The sequence below is a fragment of the Geotrypetes seraphini genome, chromosome 1 (assembly GCF_902459505.1).
Source record: "Geotrypetes seraphini chromosome 1, aGeoSer1.1, whole genome shotgun sequence".
NCBI classification, from domain to species: Eukaryota; Metazoa; Chordata; class Amphibia; order Gymnophiona; family Dermophiidae; genus Geotrypetes; species Geotrypetes seraphini.
Genome location: NC_047084.1, coordinates 354,674,519 through 354,697,824, shown reverse-complemented (window position 1 = coordinate 354,697,824; position 23,306 = coordinate 354,674,519). Strand labels below are relative to the sequence as shown.

Here is a 23,306-nt window from a genome sequence, read left to right as displayed (position 1 = left end):
GAAGGTTCGGTATGGTGAGTCTTGGACAAAGATTTCCCAGAGCGTACCGAAACGGTACCGGGAGAAGAGGACCGGCGTCGGTCCCGGTCCCGGGAAGAATGTTGCTCCGCTCGGTCCCGAGGAGGATCCGCAGTGGCCTGGGATTGAAACACAGGATTGGCCTGAAGTTGTTGGGCCGAGAGAATCGGCATGGAGGTATTAATAGGTACCGATGGGGTGGATACCGGTGGCTCGGTACGGGGCTCGGGCCGGTCTGGTACCGGAAGGAGCGGTGCCAGGATAGTAGGCAACAGTTGCTCGAGCTGACGTTTCAGCTGATCTTGCAGTTGAACCTGGAGGATGGCCGCAATTCGGTCATCCAGGGGAGGCACCGGAACCGCTTTCTTTTGCTTCGGTTCCTTAGGTGCCGCTCCACGCCCCGGCGATGAGGAGGCCGATGACGAGGCACTCACCGAAATCGGGGCGGAGCGCTTTCGGGGTCGGCGCGAGGCCGGCAGGGTCGGTGTCGCCACTGTGGCTGGTGGGCGTTCGAGGGAAGGGGGAGGCTTCTTAGCCGGCTTACCTTGCGCCAGCGGCGCCGATGCGGGGTCGGGCGGCGTCGAAGTAGACGGTGCCGATTTGGATGGTACCGCTGTCGATGCCGAGGAGTCCATCGTCGACCCGGTGCCGAATAAAAGATTTTGTTGGATTTGTCGGTTTTTAAGCGTCCGCTTTTTAAGAGTGGCACAGCGGGTGCAGGAGTCCGCCCGATGCTCTGGCCCCAAACACTGTAAACACCAATTGTGTGGGTCAGTGAGGGAGATCGGGCGTGCACACCGCTGGCACTTCTTGAAACCGACCTGCGGGGGCATGAAGGGGAAAACAGCCTCCGCAAAATCGAACCCCGAGGCCTGGATAATGGCAACAGGCCCCGCCGGGGCAAAGCGAAAAAAGGTAGAAAAAATCTAAGTTTTTTTTTTTTTTTTTTTTTGCAAATCAAGTAGAAAGAAAACCCGAAGGTAAAGATAAAGAAAATAAGAAAAAATTCGCGAGCGGGAAGGCAAAAAGTGAGTTCAACGGCCGTTGAAAAAACACACGCGTCTTCTTCGCTCCGCGGAAACGAAGAAACTGGGGACCACGCACTCCTCCGTCGGGCGGGAAGGCACTCGCGCACGCGCGGTGCGGCCAACTAGAACTTTCTAGTTAAAAAGGTCCGTACCGAGGGCTCCGTCGGTGACGTCACCCATGCGTTAAGAATATGCTGCCTGCTTGTCCTGGGATAATAGCTTTACTGGGTCAGACCAATGGTCCAAACCTAATAGCCCGTTCTCATGATGACCAATCCAGGTCACTAGTACCTGGCCAAAACCTAAGGTATAGCAATAGTCCATGATACCAATACAGGGCAAGCAGTGGCTTCCCCATGTCTTTTTCAATAACGGACTATGGACTGTTCCTCCAGAAACTTGTCCAAACCTTTCTTAAAACCAGCTACGCTATCTGCTCTTACTCCATCCTCTGGAACGGGTTCCAGAGCTTAACTATTCTCCGAGTGAAAAAAAATTTCCTCTTATTGGTTTTAAGAGCAATGCCATGTAACTTCATCGAGTGTCCCCTAGTCTTTGTAATTTTTGAAGAAGTGAAAAATCAATCCACTTGTACCCATTCTACGCTACTCAGGATTTTGTAGACTTCAATTCATATCTCTCCTCAGCCATCTCTTTTCTAAGCTGAAGAGCCCTACCCATTTTAGTCTTTCCTCATACGAGAGGCGTTCAATCCCCTTTACCATCTTGGGTCGCTCTTCTTTTAACCTTTTCTAGCACCACTATATCTTTCTTGAGATAAGGAGACCAGAACTGAACGCAATACTCCAAATGAGATCGCATCATGGAGTGATATAGGGGCATTATGACATTCTTAGTTTTGTTAACCATCCCTTTTTTAATAATTCACAGCATCCTATTTGCTTTTTTGGCCACCGCCGGACATTGAGCGGAAGGTTTCATCGTATTGTCTACAATGATACCCAGATCCTTTTCTTGGGAGCTAACCCCCAAGGTGGACCCTAGCATCTGGTAACTGTGATTCGGGTTATTGTTCCCAATGTGCATCACTTTGTATTTGTCCATATTAAATTTCATCTGCCATTTGGACGCCCAGTCTTCCAATTTCCTAAGATCCGCCTGCAATTTTTCACAATCCACATGCGTTTTAACAACTTTTGAACAGTTTAGTGTCATCTACATCCTATTCTACAACGTGCATGCTTAGATTTCATAGCGCACAACTCCAAAGGGAGCGTGGTCATGAGAGGGACATGGGTGGGTGAGAAGTGTTCCCAGAATTTAGGTGTGATATTATAGAATATACGAATTTGTGCGCCTAACTGCCATCAGCTAGACACCTACATTTAAGCCTGCTTTTGGCAGAGGTAAATGCTTACTCCCAAAGTCAGGCACGAAATGCGCGCTAAGCTACCATTTTAAGGTTGTTCCGTATAGCAGTGTTTTCCAACTTCTTCAAGCCAAGTAACCCCTCGATTAAAAAATTTTCTTTTTTTTATAAATCTTTATTCATTTTTGATTCTTACATCAAGTGAATTATAAATAATAAAACAATTTTCACAAATCACTTGTAATTACAATCATATATTCTTATAAGATAAAAATAAATACCCCCCTCTTTATCAATATTCCCATGACCATATGATACATATTCCCCATCCCAACCCAAATATAACTAACCATGTGCTTAAGATATCTGATCATTAGAGTAAATAGTCAATGGTCCCCATATTTTTTTTAAATTATGAAAATTTCCTTGTTGTAACGCTATCATCTTTTCCATCTTATATATGTGGCAAACTGAATTCCACCAAAATGTATAATTTAACTTAGTATAATCTTTCCAATTTTGAGTAATTTGTTGCATGGCGACCCCTGTCAATATTAATAATAACTTGTTATTATTTGCAGAAATCGGACTCTGAACTCTCATTGCTGTACCAAATAATATAGTGTCATAAGAGAGTCCTACATGATTTTCTAATAATTTATTAATTTGGGGCCAAATTAGTTTCCAAAAGGCATTTACACAAGGACAGAAGAAAAAGCAATGTTACTTACCGTAACAGTTGTTATCCAGGGACAGCAGGCAGCTATTCTCACTAGTGGGTGATGTCATCCGACAGAGCCCCGATACGGACATCTTGCAAGCATGTCTTGCTTGAAGAAACTCAGAAGTTTCGATATGCCCGCACCGCGCATGCGCCAGTGCCTTCCCGCCCGATGTACCGGGCGTGTCTCCTCAGTTCAGGTAGCTAGCCTGAGAAGCCAACCCAGGGGAGGTGGGTGGGACGTGAGAATAGCTGCCTGCTGTCCCTGGATAACAACTGTTACGGTAAGTAACATTGCTTTATCCCAGGACAAGCAGGCAGGTATTCTCACTAGTGGGTGACCTCCAAGCTAACCCCAATGGGATGGTGGGAGAGTTGGCAACTTAAGAGAACAAATTTTGTAACACTGTTTGGCCAAACTGTCCATCCCGTCTGGAGAAAGTATCCAGACAATAATGAGAGGTGAATTTATGAACCGAGGACCAAGTGGCAGCCTTACATATCTCCTCAATCGGTGTCGATCTGAGGAAGGCTACAGAGGCTGCCATTGCTCTGACCTTATGGGCTGTGACCTTACAGGGAAGGGATAATCCAGCCTGGGCATAGCAGGAAGAGATACAAGCCGCCATCCAATTAGATATGGTGCGCTTCGATACAGGTCGTCCCAACTTGTTTGGATCAAAGGAGACGAAAAGTTGAGGAGCAGTTCTGTGTGGCTTTGTGCGATCCAAGTAGAAAGCTAGAGCACGTTTACAGTCCAGAGTGTGCAAAGCAGATTCCCCAGGATGAGAATGAGGCTTTGGAAAGAACACTGGAAGCACGATGGATTGGTTGATGTGAAATTCAGAGACCACCTTAGGCAAGAATTTTGGATGAGTACGAAGGACCACCTTGTCATGATGGAATACAGTAAACGGTGGATCCGCCACTAGGGCCTGAAGCTCACTGACCCGGCGAGCTGACGTGAGGGCCACCAGAAAAACCACCTTCCAGGTGAGATACTTAAGTGGAGCCTTGTTGAGAGGTTCAAACGGAGGCTTCATAAGATGAGACAGGACAACATTGAGATCCCAAACCACAGGAGGAGGTTTGATAGGAGGGTTGACATGGAAAAGTCCTTTCATAAATCTGGAAACCACAGGATGAGCAGACAAAGGTTTCCCCTGTAGAGGCTGATGGAAAGCCGCAATAGCACTCAGGTGGACTCGTATAGAGGTAGACTTGAGACCAGACTGAGACAGGTGTAGAAGATAGTCCAATATAGAAGATAGGGAAGCTCGCTGAGGTTCCGTGGCATTGGAAATACACCAGGAAGAGAATCTAGTCCATTTTTGGGAATAGCATTGTCGAGTAGCAGGCTTCCTGGAAGCCTCCAGGACCTCCCTCACTGCTTGAGAGAACTGGTAAGGAGTTATGTTGAAAGGAACCAAGCTGTCAGGTGGAGAGACTGCAGGTTGGGATGAAGTAGTGAACCTTGATGTTGAGTAAGTAGTGAAGGAAACACTGGAAGAAGTACTGACTCCCTGCTGCACAGTTGAAGTAGAAGGGAGTACCACGGTTGTCTGGGCCACCGAGGAGCAATCAGAATCATGGTGGCACGGTCTGATCTCAACTTGACCAGAGTCTTCTGAATGAGAGGAAAGGGAGGAAATGCATATAGGAAGCGATTCCCCCACTCCAGTAGAAAGGCGTCTGCCTCGAGGCGGAGAGGAGTGTAGATCCTGGAGCAAAACTGAGGCAGCTTGAAGTTGTGGGGGGCTGCAAAGAGGTCTATCTGAGGCGTTCCCCACTGAGCAAAGATCTGATGAAGGGGTTTGGAATGGAGCGTCCATTCGTGAGGCTGGAGAAGACGACTCAATTTGTCTGCTAAGACGTTGTCTTTTCCCTGAATGTAAACAGCTCTGAGGAAGGTGTTGTGGCGAACCGCCCAATCCCAGACTCGAAGAGCTTCCTGACAAAGAGGGGCCGAGCCCGTGCCCCTTTGTTTGTTGACATAATACATGGTGACCTGATTGTCTGTGCGAATAAGGACCACCATGTCGTGAAGCAGATGCTGAAAAGCTTGGAGAGCATTGAAGATGGCCCTGAGCTCCAGAAGATTGATTTGATGGAGGCGTTCCGCACTGGTCCAGAACCCCTGAGTGCGAAGACCATCCAGATGGGCCCCCCATGCATAGTTCGATGAATCGGTTGTGAGACCTTTCTGGTGGGGAGGAGAGTGAAACAGCAAACCTCTGGATAGATTCGAAGAGGTCATCCACCAGAGAAGAGACTGCCGTAGAGCAGGAGTGACTGCAATGTGACGGGACAACGGATCGGACACTTGAGTCCACTGAGATGCCAGGGTCCATTGAGGAATCCTGAGATGTAGTCTGGCAAAAGGCGTCACATGAACTGTAGATGCCATGTGGCCCAAGAGAACCATCATGTGTCTCGCCGATATGGATGGGCGAGAAGACACCGACTGGCAGAGTAGAAGAAGAGCATCCATGCGTTGAGGAGGAAGGAATGCTCGAAGTTGAATGGTATCCAGAAGAGCCCCGATAAAGGGGAGAGACTGGGTGGGCTGAAGATGTGACTTGGGGAAGTTGATCTCGAAGCCCAGACTCTGCAGGAAACAAATTGTAGTCAAGGTCGCCGAAATGACCTCTGGAGCCGACGGTGCCTTGATGAGCCAGTCGTCGAGGTATGGAAACACCTGAAGACCCATGTTTTGGAGTGCAGCGGCCACCACCACCAGACACTTTGTGAAGACTCTGGGAGACGAGGACAGGCCGAATGGAAGCACTCGATACTGCAGATGTAGATGTCCCACCCGAAATCTGAGAAACTTGCGGGAGGCCGGATGAATCGGGATGTGAGTGTAGGCCTCCTTGAGGTCCAGAGAGCATAACCAATCGTTCTGCTCGAGGAGGGGATAGAGAGAAGCAAGGGTCAGCATGCGGAACCGCTCCTTGACCAAAAATTTGTTGAGGACTCGAAGGTCCAAAATGGGACGCAGATCGCCCGTCTTCTTCGGAACCAAAAAGTACCGGGAGTAGAACCCCCGATTTTGCTGATCTACAGGCACCGGCTCGACGGCTCGAAGCCGAAGAAGAGCCTGCGCCTCCTGTAGAAGAAGAGCGGTCTGCGTTGAGTTGGAAGGATACTCTCTTGGCAGGTGGTCCGGGGGGACCCGTTGGAAATGAAGAGAGTATCCCTCTCTTACGATGGTAAGGACCCAGAGGTCCGTGGTGATTGCTTCCCATCGATGACAAAAATGATGGAGACGACCCCCGATGGGAAAAACGGGAGGAGACAGAACGAAGTCGGTTATGCTCCCTGGAAGAGAGTCAAAAAGGCTGAGTAGCCTTGGGTGCAGCCGGCAACTGAGGCTTCTGCTGAGGCTTTTGAGGAGCCTGTCTCTTTGCAGGCTGTCTCGCAGGAGGAGTCTGTCTCGGCTGATAACGCCGCTGGTAAATCAGCGGCGGCCTAGAAGGACGAGACTGCTGAGGCTTAGGCTTAGGCCGCAGAATAGACTGGAAGGACTTCTCATGGTCCGAAAGCTTTTTAGTAACAGTCTCGATAGACTCATCGAACAGATCAACCCCCGCACAAGGCACATTAGCAAGTCTGTCTTGGAGGTTCGGATCCATATCAATGGTACGAAGCCATGCCAGGCGACGCATGGCGACCGAACAGGCCGCAGCACGTGCCGAGAGTTCGAAGGCATCGTAGGAGGATTGCATTAGCTGCAGGCGTAACTGAGAAAGGGTCGCCACCACCTCTTCAAATTCGAATCGAGCTTGAGCATCGATAAAAGGGATGAACTTGCGGAGCACCGGCAAGAAAAAATCCAAATATGAAGAGAAGAAAAAATTATAATTGAGCACTCGAGTCGCCATCATCGAATTCTGGTAGATACGTCTACCAAACTTATCCATTGTCCTCCCTTCACGGCCCGGAGGTACCGAGGCATAAACCTGGGAGGGATGAGATCGCTTGAGGGAGGACTTGACCAGAAGTGACTGATGAGAAAGTTGCGCCCCCTCAAACCCCTTGTGATGGACGATGCGGTATCGAGCATCCAATTTACTGGGAACTGCAGGGATGGAATACGGTGTCTCAAAACAACGCATGAAAGTCTGGTCAAGCAGTTTATGCAGAGGAAGGCGAAGCGTCTCCGCTGGAGGGTGAGGTAAATGCATGGTGTCCAGATACTCCTTAGAATATCAAGAACCAGTGTCCAACGTCACATCTAAATCATCCGCCATTTGTCGAAGGAAGGATGAAAAAGAAAGTTGGTCCGCCAGCGCCGGCCGGCGAGACGGACTAGAAGAAGTGGAAGCCTCCGGATCCAGAGAGAGCTGAGAGCGGCAAGGAGAATAGGAGGTAGATGGTTCCTCATACTCCGGTCCCTCAGGCGGGGATAAATCCGACGAGGAGTATCCCAAACGCTGGATCTTTTTTTGCGGAGACACCTCCGAATGACGTGAAGAGTGTCGAGATGAGTGTCGAGATCGATGCCCCTCCCGGTGACGGGATGGGGAGCGAGATCTTCTGTGCATCGCACGATCCCCCGAAGCCTCCAAGGAATGGATGGGACTTGATGCAGTGGATCGCAGAGGTGGTAAGGATGCGGACTCACGCAGTGCCACCCAGGACTGGTATGGAGTGCGGAAGAACTCTTCCTGCGATGCAGTATGCCCAGGACTTCGACTATCAGGGGCTGACACAGCACTCTGCTGTCGAGGGGGCGTGATGGGCTCTAAAGGTGGCATATTACTAAATGAAGCCCGCCTGGAAGCACCAGCCGCCCTCCGCCGATCCTCCTCGTCGAGCAGAGAGATCGTACGACGAGGAGGAGGGGGAGGGGGCGGATCGCCCCCCGGGACCGAGACCGGGAGGTCACCCTGAATGGAGGCGATAAGCCGGGGTCCCATAGACTGCATAAGCTCGACAAACTGAGCTTCCAGCAGGGATCGTAGCGAAGCCGATATGGAGGGATCCGCACCGAAAGGGGGTCCTCCAGCACGGTCTTCGCGCTCCTTTGTGGCCAAGTGCTTCTGCTTGCTAGCCTTAGGCACTTTGATGACCACCGGAGGAACAGTGGAAGGCGGTACCTGAGCCGAGGAGACGGGGACAGGCACCGATGCTGAACCGGAAGCAGAAGTCGGAGTGAACGATGCCGGCTTCACGATGCCCGATGCAGGAGTTGTCGATGCAGGCTTCGAACGAACTGGCGAAACCGCAGTGGAAGTTGAAGCAGACGGCTCCTTAGCAGACTCCATCTTAAACATCGACTCCCAAAGTAAGCAGCGTCGTTTGAACGAGCGCGCAGTGAGCGTGGAACAAGGCCGGCACGATTTCGGAACGTGGTCTGGACCAAGACACTGAAGACAGCGTCGATGCGGGTCCGTCAACGAAATCGCACGCTGGCACTTGCTGCACTTTTTAAAACCGGTGATTGGCCGGGACATAGGCCGGAAAATCGTCGCCGCTAGGTCGAAGGCGCTCGGCCTAAGCCACGAGGCCGGCCCGGCCGAACCGCCGGAATAAATAATTTTAACTTTTTTTTTTTCTTTTTTAAACAACTTAAAATTGAAAGAAATCAAATAAATAACGAAACGCGGTAGTAAAGAAGGCAAATATACTGAAATTCAGTCAGCGCAGAATGAAGTGAAACTTCTCAGCTCCGCGGAAAGAAAAGAACTGAGGAGACACGCCCGGTACATCGGGCGGGAAGGCACTGGCGCATGCGCGGTGCGGGCATCTCGAAACTTCTGAGTTTCTTCAAGCAAGACATGCTTGCAAGATGTCCGTATCGGGGCTCTGTCGGATGACATCACCCACTAGTGAGAATACCTGCCTGCTTGTCCTGGGATAATTAAATGATCTAAAGTCCCCACTTCTAATCTACAATGCCAGCATCTATTGGATCAAGTGTTATCTAACTTCTGTAAACGTATAGGGGTCTAAAAAACTCTTATGTAACAAAAATAACCAAGTTTGACTCATAGATGCTTTTTTTTTTTTAGATCAAAAAATTTTCAACCAAGCTCCAAGCAGCAGAGATTTTGAAATCGATAGTAGCTAACTAGGCAACATACATAACAAATACAGGTCACTGAAACCAACATACATGGCATGACCTGTTATATTTCAGTCTCATATAAAACTGGCCTCGACAGGTGGTCTCTCATTCTTACAAACTGAGTGATAATGAACACCGACACTTACAACAGGGCCTATTTATAAGAAGAGAAAAGGAAGACCTCAAGAAAAGTTGCCATTAGAGGCCAATATATATTCTTCTTTTCTATGGGAAAATGAAATATGAAATCTGATTGGTCACTAGGGGGAAATTCTCATACACATCCCACCTGCCCTTCTCTCTCTGATACATCCTACATGCCCTCAGTCATTCTGCCCTTTTCTCTCTGACAGCTTGTTGATTTTGCTGTCTCATTAGATTGGGAGTTAATAGGCTCTTTTTGCACCTCAACACATATCAGTTACTAAAAAATCTCTGACGTTAATGACAAGCTAAAACTGTATTTAAAAGTTTTGATATCACCTCAGTAAGGCCAGTATACACATCTGGGACCTTACCATATCATAACAGCACTAACTCCCAGAACTCAAACAGCAATAATCTTATGCACTGTAAATATTACACCAGGTCCTAAAATACTAATATAGCACCTAGTGAGAAAACAGAACAATGGGATTGCTACAAAATGTCTACACAGAAAAGTACATACTAACAGAATACCACACCCTGGTCACACACACAAGACAGACTCTCAACAAACATGAAACAAAGAACTACAGATCACTAATAGAAATATGAAGGCAAAAATCTTAACTGGAAACCTCAAGAAGTTAGACTCAGCATATTCAGCAATACTAGAAAAACAGAAACCAAAATACAATATCTCAGAGTTGTGCATTTCCAATGATTGCCATATTCAGCAATGTTACTTACCGTAACAGTTGTTATCCAGGGACAGCAGGCAGCTATTCTCACTAGTGGGTGATGTCATCTGACAGAGCCCCGATGCTGACGTCTCACAAGCATACTTGCTTGAAGAAACTTCAGAAGTTTCGAGATGCCCCACCGCGCATGCGCGAGTGCCTTCCCGCCCGATGCACCGGGCGTGTCTCCTCAGTTCAGATAGCTAGCAGAGAAGCCAACCCAGGGGAGGTGGGTGGGACGTGAGAATAGTTGCCTGCTGTCCCTGGATAACAACTGTTATGGTAAGTAACATTGCTTTATCCCAGGACAAGCAGGCAGGTATTTTCACTAGTGGGTGACCTCCAAGCTAACCTCAATGGGATGGTGGGAGAGTTGGCAACTTAGGAGAATAAATTTTGTAATACTGTTTGGCCAAACTGTCCATCCCGTCTGGAGAAAGTATCCAGACAATAGTATGAGGTGAAGGTATGAACTGAGGACCAAGTGGCAGCCTTACAAATCTCCTCAATCGGTGTCGATCTGAGGAAGGCAACAGAGGCCGCCATTGCTCTGACCTTATGGGCTGTGACCTTACAGGGAAGGGGTAATCCAGCCTGGGCATAGCAGAAAGAGATGCAAGCCGCCATCCAGTTGGAGATGGTACGCTTCGAGACAGGGCGTCCCAACTTGTTCGGATCAAAGGAGACGAAAAGTTGAGGAGCAGTTCTGTGTGGTTTGGTGCGATCCAGGTAGAAAGCCAAAGCACGTTTACATTCCAGAGTGTGAAGAGCTGATTCTCCAGGGTGAGAATGAGGCTTTGGAAAAAACACAGGAAGAACTATGGATTGGTTGAGATGAAATTCAGAGACCACCTTAGGCAGGAATTTTGGATGAGTGCGGAGGACCACCTTGTCATGATGGAATACTGTGAAAGGTGGATCCGCCACCAAGGCCTGAAGCTCACTGACTCGGCGCGCAGAAGTGAGAGCAACAAGAAAAACCACTTTCCAAGTGAGAAACTTCAGCGGAGCCTTGTTGAGAGGCTCAAAAGGAAGTTTCATAAGTTGAGAAAGGACAACATTGAGATCCCAAACCACTGGAGGAGGTTTGAGAGGAGAATTGACATGGAAAAGTCCTTTCATAAATCTGGAAACCACAGGATGAGCAGAGAGAGGTTTCCCTTGCAGAGGCTGATGGAAAGCCGCAATTGCACTCAGATGGACTCGTATCAATGTAGACTTGAGGCCAGAATGAGATAGGTGCAGAAGATAGTCCAACACAGAATATAGGGAGGCTCGTTGAGGCTCCTAACAATTAGAAACACACCAATTAGAAAATCTAGTCCATTTTTGGGAGTAGCATTGCCTAGTAGCAGGCTTCCTGGAAGCCTCCAACACATCCCTCACCGCTTTGGAAAACTGGAGAGGAGTTACGTTGAGAGGAACCAAGCTATCAGGTGGAGAGACTGTAGGTTGGGATGGAGCAGAGATCCTTGATGCTGAGTAAGCAGTGAAAGAAACACTGGAAGAAGGAATAGCTGCTGAGTTGAAGTAGAAGGGAGTACCAAGGCTGTCTGGGCCACCGAGGAGCTATCAGAATCATGGTGGCATGGTCGGACTTCAGCTTGACCAGAGTCTTTTGAATGAGAGGAAATGGAGGAAACGCATATAGAAAGATTCCTCCAGTTCAGAAGAAAGGCATCTGCCTCAAGGCGATGAGGAGTGTAGATCCTGGAGCAGAATTGAGGCAGTTTGAAGTTGTGGGGAGCCGCAAAGAGGTCTATCTGAGGCGTCCCCCACTGAGCAAAGATCTGATGAAGGGGCTTGGAATGGAGGGTCCATTCGTGAGGCTGGAGGAGATGACTTAAGTTGTCCGCCAAGGCATTGCCCGCCCCCTGAATGTAGACAGCTTTGAGGAAGGTGTTGTGGCGAATTGCCCAATCCCAGACTCTGAGAGCTTCCTGGCAGAGGGAGGCCGATCCCGTGCCCCCCCCCGCTTGTTGACATAATACATGGCAACCTGGTTGTCCGTGCAAATGAGGACCACCAGGTCATGAAGCAGATGTTGAAAAGCTTGAAGAGCATTGAAAATCGCCCTGAGTTCCAGAAGATTGATATGGCACAGCCGGTCCGCACTGGTCCAGAAGCCTCGAGTGCGAAGACCATCCAGATGAGCTCCCCATGCATAGGTCGAGGAATCGGTCGTGAGAACCTTCTGGTGGGGAGGAGTGTGAAACAGCAAACCTCCGGATAGATTTGAAGAGATCATCCACCAACGTAGAGACTGCTGAAGAGCAGGAGTGACCAGGATGTGACGAGTCAAAGGATCCGACACCTGTGTCCATTGAGAAGCCAGGGTCCACTGAGGAATTCTGAGGTGAAGTCTGGCAAAAGGAGTCACATGAACTGTGGAGGCCATGTGTCCCAGGAGAACCATCATGTGTCTCGCTGAGATGGACTGGCGAGAAGACACTGACTGACAGAGATGAAGAAGAGCTTCCAGGCGCTGTGATGAAAGGAATGCTCTGATTTGGATAGTATCCAGAACCGCCCCGATGAAGGGAAGAGACTGGGTCGGTTGCAGATGAGATTTTGGGAAGTTGATCTCGAACCCCAAACTCTGCAGGAACCAAATAGTCCTTTGGGTCGCTGAGATGACCCCTGGAGCTGAGGCAGCTTTGAAGAGCCAGTCGTCGAGGTAGGGAAACACCTGAAGACCATGGTTCCGGAGTGCAGCGGCCACCACCACCAGACACTTGGTGAAAACTCTGGGAGACAAGGACAGGCCGAAAGGAAGCACTCGATACTGCAGATGCAGATGTCCCACCCAAAATCTGAGGAATTTGCGAGAGGCCGGATGTGAGTGTAGGCCTCTTTTAGATCCAGAGAGCATAACCAGTCGTTCTGCTCGAGGAGGGGGGTAGAGAGAAGCTAGGATCAGCATGCGAAATCTCTCCTTGACCAGGAACTTGTTGAGCACCCTGAGGTCCAGAATAGGACGCAGGTCGCCTGTCTTCTTCGGAACAAGGAAGTACCGAGAGTAGAACCCCCGGTTGTGTTGGTCCACAGGGACCGGCTCGACAGCCCGAAGCCGGAGCAAAGCCTGAGCTTCTTGAAGAAGAAGGGCGGTCTGGGTCAAGTTGGAAGGATACTCTCTTGGAGGATGGTCTGGGGGGATCTGATGGAACTGAAGAAAATATCCTTCCCTGATGATGGTAAGGACCCAAAGGTCGGTGGTTATAGCCATCCATCGATGGTAAAAATGATGGAGGCGACCCCCAATTGGAAAGGCAGGGGATAGCAGAACGGTGTTGGTTATGCTCCCGACAAGAGAGTCAAAAAGGCTGAGGAGCCTTGGGAACAACAGAAGGCTGAGGTTTTTGTTGAGACTTCTGCGGGGGCTGTCTCTTCGCTGGTTGCCTCGCAGCAGGAGCCTGCCTTGGAGTGTAACAAAGCTGATATATCAAGGGCGGTCGAGAAGGTCGAGACTGAGCAGGCTTAGGCTTTGGACGAAGGATGGACTGGAAGGACTTCTCATGGTCCGACAGCTTCTTCGTCACGGTCTCAATAGACTCATCAAACAAATCCGCACCTGCACACGGGACGTTGGCAAGCCTGTCCTGGAGGTTCAGGTCCATATCAATGGTCCGAAGCCATGCCAAACGACGCATGGCCACGGAACAGGCGGCAGCCCGTGCCGAGAGCTCAAACGCATCATAGGAAGATTGCATCAATTGAAGACGCAGCTGGGACAGCGAGGTGACGACCTCCTCGTATTCAAAACGAGCTTGAGATTCGATGTAAGGCATAAACTTCCGAAGCACTGGAAGAAAGAACTCCAAATAGGTGGCAAAATGGAAGGTATAATTGAGAACTCGGGAAGCCATCATCGAGTTCTGGTAGATGCGCCTCCCAAACTTATCCATGGTCCTCTCCTCTCGGCCCGGTGGCACCGAGGCATACACCTGGGACGGATGAGACCGCTTGAGGGAGGACTCAACCAACAGTGACTGATGGGAGAGCTGGGAGCCCTCAAACCCCTTATGATGCACCGTGCGATACCTGGCATCCAGTTTGCCAGGAACGGCAGGGATGGAGTACGGTGTTTCAAAACAGCGCACGAAGGTTTGGTCGAGGAGCTTGTGGAGAAGCAGGCGAAGAGACTCCGCAGGAGGATGAGGCAGATGCATGGTATCCAGGTACTCCTTGGAGTAGTGGGAACCCGAGTCCAAGGTGATGTTGAGATCATTCGCCATCTGCCGCAGAAAGGATGAAAAAGACAGCTGGTCCGCCAACACAGGACGTTGAGACGGACTTGATGAAGTCGAGGCCTCCTGATCCAAGGAGACATGGGATCTACAAGGAGAGTACGACCTGAAGGTATCCTCGAACTCCGGGCCCAGAGGAGGGGAGATATCCAAAGATGAATACCCCACCCGAGGAAACTTCTTCTGAGGCGAGACTGTAGAATGCCTGGACGAATGCCTGGAGCGGTGCCCCTCCCGCCGTCTCAAAGGAGATCTGGAACGACGACACCCAAATGGTTCCGCAGAGGCCTCCAATGAATAGATGAGGCTGGATGCCGTAGATCGAAGAGGAGGATGGGCCGACGCCTCTCGAGCAGCATTCCATGGGTCGAGAGATGGCTTGGCAGGGAAGGGGCTCTGGAAAAAGTCCTCCTGACGACGCCCAGGGCTTCGGCTACCCGGAGGCAAATCCCAATTATCTTTGCCCAAGACGGGGATGGGTTCCAGAGGCGGCATCTCACTAAACGAAGCATGCCTTGATGAACTGGCGGCCAAACGCCGAGCCTCCTCGTCTAGCAGTGAGAGTGAGCGGCGAGGCAGAGGAGACGGCTCGTCCCCACGAGGAGGTTCCGCATGCCCATGCTGGATTGTGGCGATCAACCTGGGACCCATGGTATTCATGAGCTCGATGAATTGGGCTTCCAGGAGCGACCGCAGCGAAGCCGACAAGGGGGGAGCCGCAGCTGAAGTGGGGCCCCCTGTACGGTCTTCGCGGTCCCGTGTGGTAGAGTGCTTAGCCTTAGAAGCCTTAGGCACCTTAAGAACCACCGGGGGAACGGTCTGAGGAGGTACCTGATCTGAGGAGAGCGAAGCAGGCACCGGAGCAGGAGGTGGGGGTCGAAGCCGGAACGAAGGAGGCCGGCTTCAAAAGACCCGATGCAGCAGGAGTAGATGACGACTTCGCAGGCGAAGGCGAAGCGCTGGTCGAAGTCGAAGGTTCCTTGGAAGCTTCCATCATGAACATCGACTCCCACAGGAAACAGCAATGCTTGAAAGCACGTGCTGTTAGAGTGGAACAAGGTCGGCACGATTTCGGAAGATGTTGAGACCCGAGACACTGTAAACAGCGTCGATGCGGGTCCGTCAACGAAATCGCGCGCTGGCACTCGATACACTTTTTAAAACCGGTAATAGGCCGGGACATAGGCCGAAAAAGCTCCGCCGCAAGATCGAAGCAGCGGGGCCCCAGCCATGCGGCCGACCCGGTCAAATCTACGGAAAAATTTTTTTTTTTTTTTAAAAATAAGAAAACAACTGAACAAAACACACGATTAAGAGAAATAAACTCAAAACCGCGAGCACTAGAAGGCAAGAACAAGGGTTCACTCAGCGCAGAGAATTGAAGCAAAACTTCTCAGCTCTGCGGAAAGAAAAGAACTGAGGAGACACGCCCGGTGCATCGGGCGGGAAGGCACTCGCGCATGCGCGGTACGGGCATCTCGAAACTTCTAAAGTTTCTTCAAGCAAGTATGCTTGTGAGACGTCTGCATCGGGGCTCTGTCGGATGACATCACCCACTAGTGAGTGTTGTGCATTTCCAATGATTGCCATATTCCAATTAATACATTTAGAATGAAATACTTTTTTTCTACCTTTGTTGGCTGAGTAGCAGACTATGGACTTTTCCTTCAGGAACTTGTCCAAACTTTTTTTAAAACCCAGCTACATGTTACAACATCCTCTGAACATTCAAAATAAAATGCTTTTTTTCTACCTTTGCTCTCTGGGCATTTTATTTTCCCATTATGTTGGTTCCAGTTTCTCTTTTCTGCTATCCTGTCATCTGCTAATTCTTCTTCAAGTGGCTGCTGTCCATTTGTCTTTTCTCCTCTCTCTTATCTATTGCCTCACTACATCTGCCTCTTGACATTTATCATTCCTTTTTAGGTCTTTTCTACTTCTCCCCCTTCTCTTTACTTTTCAGCTACCTATTTCTATATTATTTTGCCATTAGCTCTCCCATTCCCCATATTACTCCTTCCTCAACCCTCCATTCCCTTTTGTCTTTAAATTTACTCCCTATTATCATACTTCTACCTTCTGTAAATCACTATCCTCTTTTTTATTTAATTCTTTATTCATTTTAAATCATAAACAAGTGTACAATAATATATCCATTAAATTTCAATGTAACACTTGAAAATCTTAATCATATCATTAAGAACAAAAGTATATATCCCACCCTTGGTGACTGTGCCAAATGGGGGGTAAGAAATGTGATCGTGTGGGTGGGTGCCTTTTTGATGCCGGATCGCCAGGGGGGGTGCTCATAAATCGAGGCACGCTCGGTTTCCGAGGCGCCAATTTTGCAAATGTTTTGCTCGTCTTACAAAACACTCGCAAACCGAGGTACCACTGTATTATAAAATCTAAAATGGGAAGGGAGATATGAAGGTGCTAGACCAAATAAAATCTTAAAACAGATACAACTGAATTAAAATAACACTCTGGATTCAAATGGCAACCAATATAAGCTAATATAAGCTAATATGATCATGTTTTTTAAGATTAAAAATCAGGCGGACTGCTGTGTTTTGTATTATTCTCAATCGACTGATTGGTTATTTTTTATAGGAACCCAAATAAATTATATTACAATAATCTAATACTGAGAGAATAGACGATTCTACCAAAATTTTAAAAGACATAAAGTCGAAGTATTTCCTTATGGAGCGCAACTTCCAAAGGATAATAAATTGCTTTGAGTGTGGTTGTAAAACTACAAAAAGGCAGTATACAAGTCCCAATCCAATCTAATTAAAAAAAAAAAACAACACAACACACCAGCTTTCTAAAGTGATAGTTTACATTCATATTGGAACGGGAATCTATTTTATAAGAATGTGATATTTCGAGGAACAGTATAATTTCCTTGCTTTCTCCTCATTAGAACATACTTTGCTAAGCCCAACGTTGTGATACTTCTTTTCCATGATTTTTTTCACTGGATCCTCGTCTTTGAAAGTGATGAAACAGAATCCTCGCCTCTTGTTAGTCTTGTTGTCCATTGGAAGCTCTATCGATTCCACCTGAGGAACAGAAAAATAAAATGCCCCCAAAATTATATTTTATAAATACCACCATTCAGACAAAGCTATTAACTCTCAGGTTTTTATCTCCTATAACTAGCATCTTGCTTCCCTATTTGCTTTGTAATCCTTGTCTGAGATTTATTCAATCAGATTCCAGCATAGAATACAGCATCTGCACAGAAAGTATGGCTTCATTAAAATTAAACACGTCTTCCAGCTTCTTACTAAGTACACTTCTCCCTCCGTATTCGCGGGAGTTAGGTTCAGAGCCGGCCTGCGAATACGGAGAAATTGCGAATAACTATTTCTATGTACTTGCCCAGACTCTGCTCAGCTTTGCACTCTTTGCCACCTGCCACAGTGATCCGTCGCCCACCAGCAGCTGTTTAAAAATCTGAGGACTGTTTCTAATTCCCCCGTGTGACGCGGAAGGGGAGAAAGGGAAACAGGGGGAAGGAGGAAGCTTTGCTGTTTGTCACGTGTGCCTCAGCCCTGTTCCAGGAGAAACCTGCCTCACCGTGCGCATGCTGCACTCTGGGAGCCGACACGGGCTCTTTGGACGTAGCCAATCAGAGACGGAGAGCCTGGGCCAGAAGGGGCGTGATGACACCGATTGGCAGCTACCCTAGCCAATAAGATATCAGCACTCCAGGACTAACTCTGCGACAGGAAGGAAGAAGGAGGGATGAAAGACTTAACAATCAGAGCTTTTTGCAAGCCAAAGGCAAGAGGAACAGCATACTGTCCGACAGCCAGGCCAGGGAAAAGTTCATTGCTGTGGGCGTGGTACCGGGGCGGGGAAAAGCCATCAAATCAAAAACCGCAAATAATCAAAATCGCGAGTATAGAAACCGCAAGTACCGAGGGAGAAGTGTATATTAAATGCTAACTATCCTGAGTTACCATACTTTCAACAAGTTATTGAAATTAGCTGTTAATAAGGAAGGGTAAAAACACAGTTCAATGCTTATCTGAAGAGTTACGTTCTACCCACTATTTAAACTTTAGGAAAAGTGCCAACTTCAAATATGGTAACAGTACATACCAGGCTATTCTTCTTCCCCCTAGATACTTTAAATACAGTAAATGTAGTATTTGTCCTTTTTCTAAGGAAGAAGTTGAAAATTCCTGGTCTAAGGAAAAATGTTCCTCTATATATGTAATATATGCTAAAGGTAGACAGAATCTATTCCTGTAAACTTATCCATGTGGAGAAAATAAAACATAGGAACATAAGAATAGCCTTACTAGGTCAGACCAATGGTCTAGCCCAGTAGCCCGTGTTCATGGTGGCCAATCCAGGTCACTAGTACCTGGCAAAAACCCAAATAGTAGCCACATTCCATGCTACCGAATCAGAGCAAGCAGTGGCTTCCCCCATGTCCCGTCTCAATAACAGACTAAAGACTTTTCCTCCAGGAAATTGTCCAAACCTTCTTAAAACCAGCTACATTAACTGCTCTTATTACAACCTCTGAGTGAAAGGAATATGCATTAACAAAGATCGTTGTCATATCAGGGTGGGAGGGAAGGGGGGAGGAAGGATTCTTATTTATGTAAAGAGAATGATGTTATGATTTTCAAGTGATGTGTTAATTGTTGGTATGATTTTTGTACACTTGTTGAAAGATTAAAAAAATGAATAAAGAATTAAAAAAAAAAAAAGATTGTTGTCATATTACTAAACAGTAAGAAACTCCAGTGGAAGTAGTTACCCTCAAAACATTTTTTTTTGGGGGGGTCTTTAATAAAAATGTAGTGGAGTCATTTCCTAAGTGAGTAACAATGGATATTTTAAATGACTTATGTCCATCATGTTGGCCTGAATATGAAGGAGGACTGAAAATGTTTTTCTAACAAGACTAGTTTTGTTCCAGCTATGTAGAGAGACTATCTTCAGTACAATCAAAACAACAAGGAAATGACAGTAGAGCTGTTCTTTAAATTGACTGAGGACCAGATGCACAACACTCTAAAGCCACAGTAAAAATGACTGTACAGGAGCATTTTTCCCCAATGGCTGATGCCCAGCTTGAATAGTATGCAAATTATATGCATACTATTCATGTAGAACAGCACCAGTACAAGGGGGGGAGGAACTGTGCCTAGTGCCTGCTCAGAAGAGTAATCCCTAACTACAGCTCCTCCCTATCCCTCCTGGTACGCCCCCACCTGGAATACTGCGTCCAGCACTGGTCGCCGTACATGAAGAAAGCCACGATACTGCTCGAAAGGGTCCAGAGAAGAGCAACTAAAATGGTTAAGGGGCTAGAGGAGTTGCCGTACAGTGAGAAATTGGGCCTCTTCTCCCATGAAAAGAGGAGACTGAGAGGGGACATGATCGAAACAGGGAATAGACTTAGTAGATAAAGACAGGTTGTTCACCCTCCCCAAGGTAGAGAGAACGAGAGGGCACTCTCTAAAAGTTGAAAGGGGATAGATTCCGTACAAACATAAGGAAGTTCTTCTTCAATCAGAGAGTGGTAGAAAACTGGAACGCTCTTCCAGAGGCTATTATAGGGGAAAACACCCTCCAAGGATTCAAGACAAAGTTAGACAAGTTCCTGCTGAACCAGAAAGTACGCAGGTAAGGCTAGACTCAGTCAGGGCACTGGTCTTTGACCTACAGGCTGCCGCGGGAGCAGACTGCTGGGCACAATGGACCACTGGTCTGACCCAACAGCAGCAATTCATATGTTCAGGAATCTGGTGGTATCCAGGTGAGACGCTAACGTAAGTCTATAGTCCCAAGCTCTTAAACAAGAGCCCAGCGACTTGGACCCAAAGCAAAGCCACGGTGAGGCTCTTGTCAAGGCCCGCTTGGAGAAAGGCCAACACCACCAAAATAGGAACTGAAAACAGCTCCACACATTCTTGGGCGCACCAATGCTAGAAAGTCCTCCACACCTTAGCATAAGCAGAAAGAGTAGCCGACTTCTTAAACTTGAGAAGGGTGGCAATGACCACGTCTGAATATCCTTTACATTCCAATGCCTCGCATTCAATAGCCATGCCTTAAGAGCAAAGCGATCTGGATCCTCAAAGCAAACTGGACCCTGTGAAAACAGGTCTGGATGCACCTGCAACGGAGGCCATGGCCTGTTCAAAGACGCCTCATATCTGCGTATCAAGGCCTGAAAGTCAATCTAGAGCAGGGCTGCCCAAGTTCGGTCCTCGAGATCTACTGGCAGGCCAGGTTTTCAGGATATCCACAATAAATATGCATGAGAGAGATTTGCCTGCACTGCCTTCTTGGTATGCAAATCTCTCTCTCATGCATATTTATTGTGGATATCCTGAAAACCTGGCCTGCCAGTAAATCTCGAGAACCGGATTTGGGCAGCCCTGATCTAGAGCCACCAGAATTGACTCTTTCTTGATGAGCTGCAATCCTTTGATCAACTCAGCCTATCATGGGCCAGGGAGGAAAGACATATAACAGGATGCCCTGAGGCCACAGCATCTCGCTGCCGGGTTCAAATCTTCAGCTGAAGAATCGGACTGCCTTTTTGTTTTTTGCTATTGCCATGAGATTGAATTGGGGACCACATCAGTGCTGGGCAATGGACTGAAACGCTGCCTGCGACAGCATCCACTCGCCCATATCCAAAGTCTGTTTGCCGATATAGTCGGTCTGAACATTGCCCACACCTGCAACATGTGCTGCTGTCAGTGCCTGAAGTTGTCGCTCCACCCAGTGGAAGAGCAGACAGGTTTCCAGATCCAGAAATGCACTCCTGGGTGCCTCCCTGCTAATCGACATAGGCCAATGCTGTTGCATTGTCAGAGAAGACTGATAGCTTGACCTTCTAGAGTCTTCTGCAATTTCTTCAGTGCCAACCGGATGGCATGCAGTTCCATCCTGTTGATCGACCTCCTTTTCTAAGAAGGTATCCAACAGCCCTGAAGTAGACTAGCACCTCTTATGAAACTACCCAGGAATTGATCCGCAAAGGCATGTGCTTGAAAGGGACTGAGGACGAAGCCACCAGTCCATGCTGGCATGAGCCTCCAACATTCATTTTTTATTTATTTATTCAATTTTCTATACCGTTCTCCCAGGGGAGCTCAGAACGGTTTACATGTATTTATTCAGGTACTCAAGCAGTTTTTCCCTCTCTGTCCCAGTGGGCTCACAATCTATCTAATGTACCTGGGGCAATGGGGGGATTAAGTGACTTGCCCAGGGTCACAAGGAGCAGCGTGGGTTTGAACCCACAACCTCAGGGTGCTGAGGCTGTAGCTTTAACCACTACGCCACACTCTCCCCTATGGCAAAGACTCTCCCTATGGCAAAGACTTCTGTAAAGTGTCCTTCTGAGGAGGCCAGCGGGAAAGCAATGATGTCTGGAGGGAACATATGTAGGCTTTCACTCAAGGCATATCTATTGTAGCCACCAGGGACCACAGGACTTGAAGACAGTGCCACACCGACGGAGCAGACAGCCAAAAGACCAGAAATCTGGGAGCACAGCTTCAGTCTGCATGCTTCTGGTAGAAAGACGCAGCCAGATGCCGTGTAGAACAAGACTACCAGATACTCCATGGATTGAGCTGGTGTCAAATTGCTCTTTTGGTAGTTCACAATCCAGCCTAGATCCTCCAGGACTCGATCACCTGATCCACCGTGCTCTAACCTTCAGACAACGAGAGGGTTCTGATTAACCAGGCGCCCAGGTAGAGATGTACCTGCAGTACCATCTTGCACAGGTAAGCTGACACCACAATCATCACCTTGGTGAAAATGCGAGGAGCCCAAAAGGCAGAGCTGAAAACCGACAATGATTTTCCAGAACGTGAAATCTGAGAAACTTCCTGTGCTCCGAGAAAATAGGAATATGCAAGTAGGCCTCTGTCAGATTCAGAGAGGCTAAAAACCCTCCCGGGGTCACCACTGCTATGACAGATCGAACTGATCCATGCGAAAGTGCAGAACTTTGAGCGCTGCATTGACGTGAGTAAGGTCCAGGATGGGTCTCCAATCCTCAGAGCCTTTCTTTGGCACAATAAAGTATAAGGAGTATCTGCCTGAGCCCAAGTGTTTGGATGGCACCAGCTCTATAACCTAAATATCCAGAAACCTTCTCCAGGTGACCTGCAGGAGTCCACAAATCAATCCATCAGAAGTTGGGCAAATTCCAGCTTGTAGCTGGACTGATGTCCAGAACTCAAAGAATGGATGAAATCTGACTTCAGACCTGCAGAAACTCTGAGAGCCTGCCTCTAATATGCAGAGGGGTTCCTTCAGTCTGGCGTCCTTGCGACCTCTTGGCAGATGGAACAGCTCATGAAGTGGAGGCCTGGTTGCACCGTGGACTAGAAAACCTCTGCCTGTAGTCCTATGAGAATCTTTGCAACGTGGCACTGGAATACTGTAAGATCACCTGGAGCTACAAAAATTAAAGCACCCTGAAACTCTAGAGGCTCTGGATCTTGGATCACCTGTCCACCACAGAATTTATGAGAACATCTAGGTCTTTGCCAAATAAAAATTGCCCCTTAAAAGGGAGTCTGGTAGGAATAGCTTTAGATGTAGAGTCCCCTGCCCATTATCTGATCCAGAGCATTCTGCAGGCAGAAACGGAATAAGCTGATAACTTCCCCAGGACATGAATAATGTCATACAGGATGTCAGCTACATAATCCACACCAGATAAAATAAGTTGAGGAGGAGGTTCATCACCCTCGCTCTCCAAAGTGCACAGTCTGGACAGATAAGCGCGTGTGACAAAGGACACCACCAAAGCTGCTTTGACTCACAAAGGCACTGCCTCAAATAAGTCTCCCAAGAACTACATCCATTTGGCAGTCCTGTATGTCCTTAAAAACCACTCCACATCTGCTAGGAAGGGAGGTATGCTTAAGTGACCTGTGCAACCAGGAAATCCACTTTAGGCTGACTAAAAAGTTGCTGACACTCTGGTGCCCTAGGAG

General features: G+C 48.1%; 1 protein-coding gene across 4 annotated transcripts in view; it reads right to left on the bottom strand.

Moving 5' to 3' along the window:
• HNRNPD (heterogeneous nuclear ribonucleoprotein D) overlaps positions 1 to 23,306 on the bottom strand; it is a 112,029-nt gene that overhangs the window by 68,247 nt on the left and 20,476 nt on the right. For all 4 annotated transcript variants that reach the window (XR_004536470.1, XM_033914516.1, XM_033914498.1 and 1 more), the window contains exon 4: positions 17,238 to 17,369. Coding sequence is in view for 3 of the 4 variants with exons in the window: in XM_033914516.1 (XP_033770407.1) it covers positions 17,238 to 17,369 (132 nt within the window). In the remaining variant the exon portion in view is untranslated. The remainder of the gene's footprint in view (positions 1 to 17,237; positions 17,370 to 23,306) is intronic.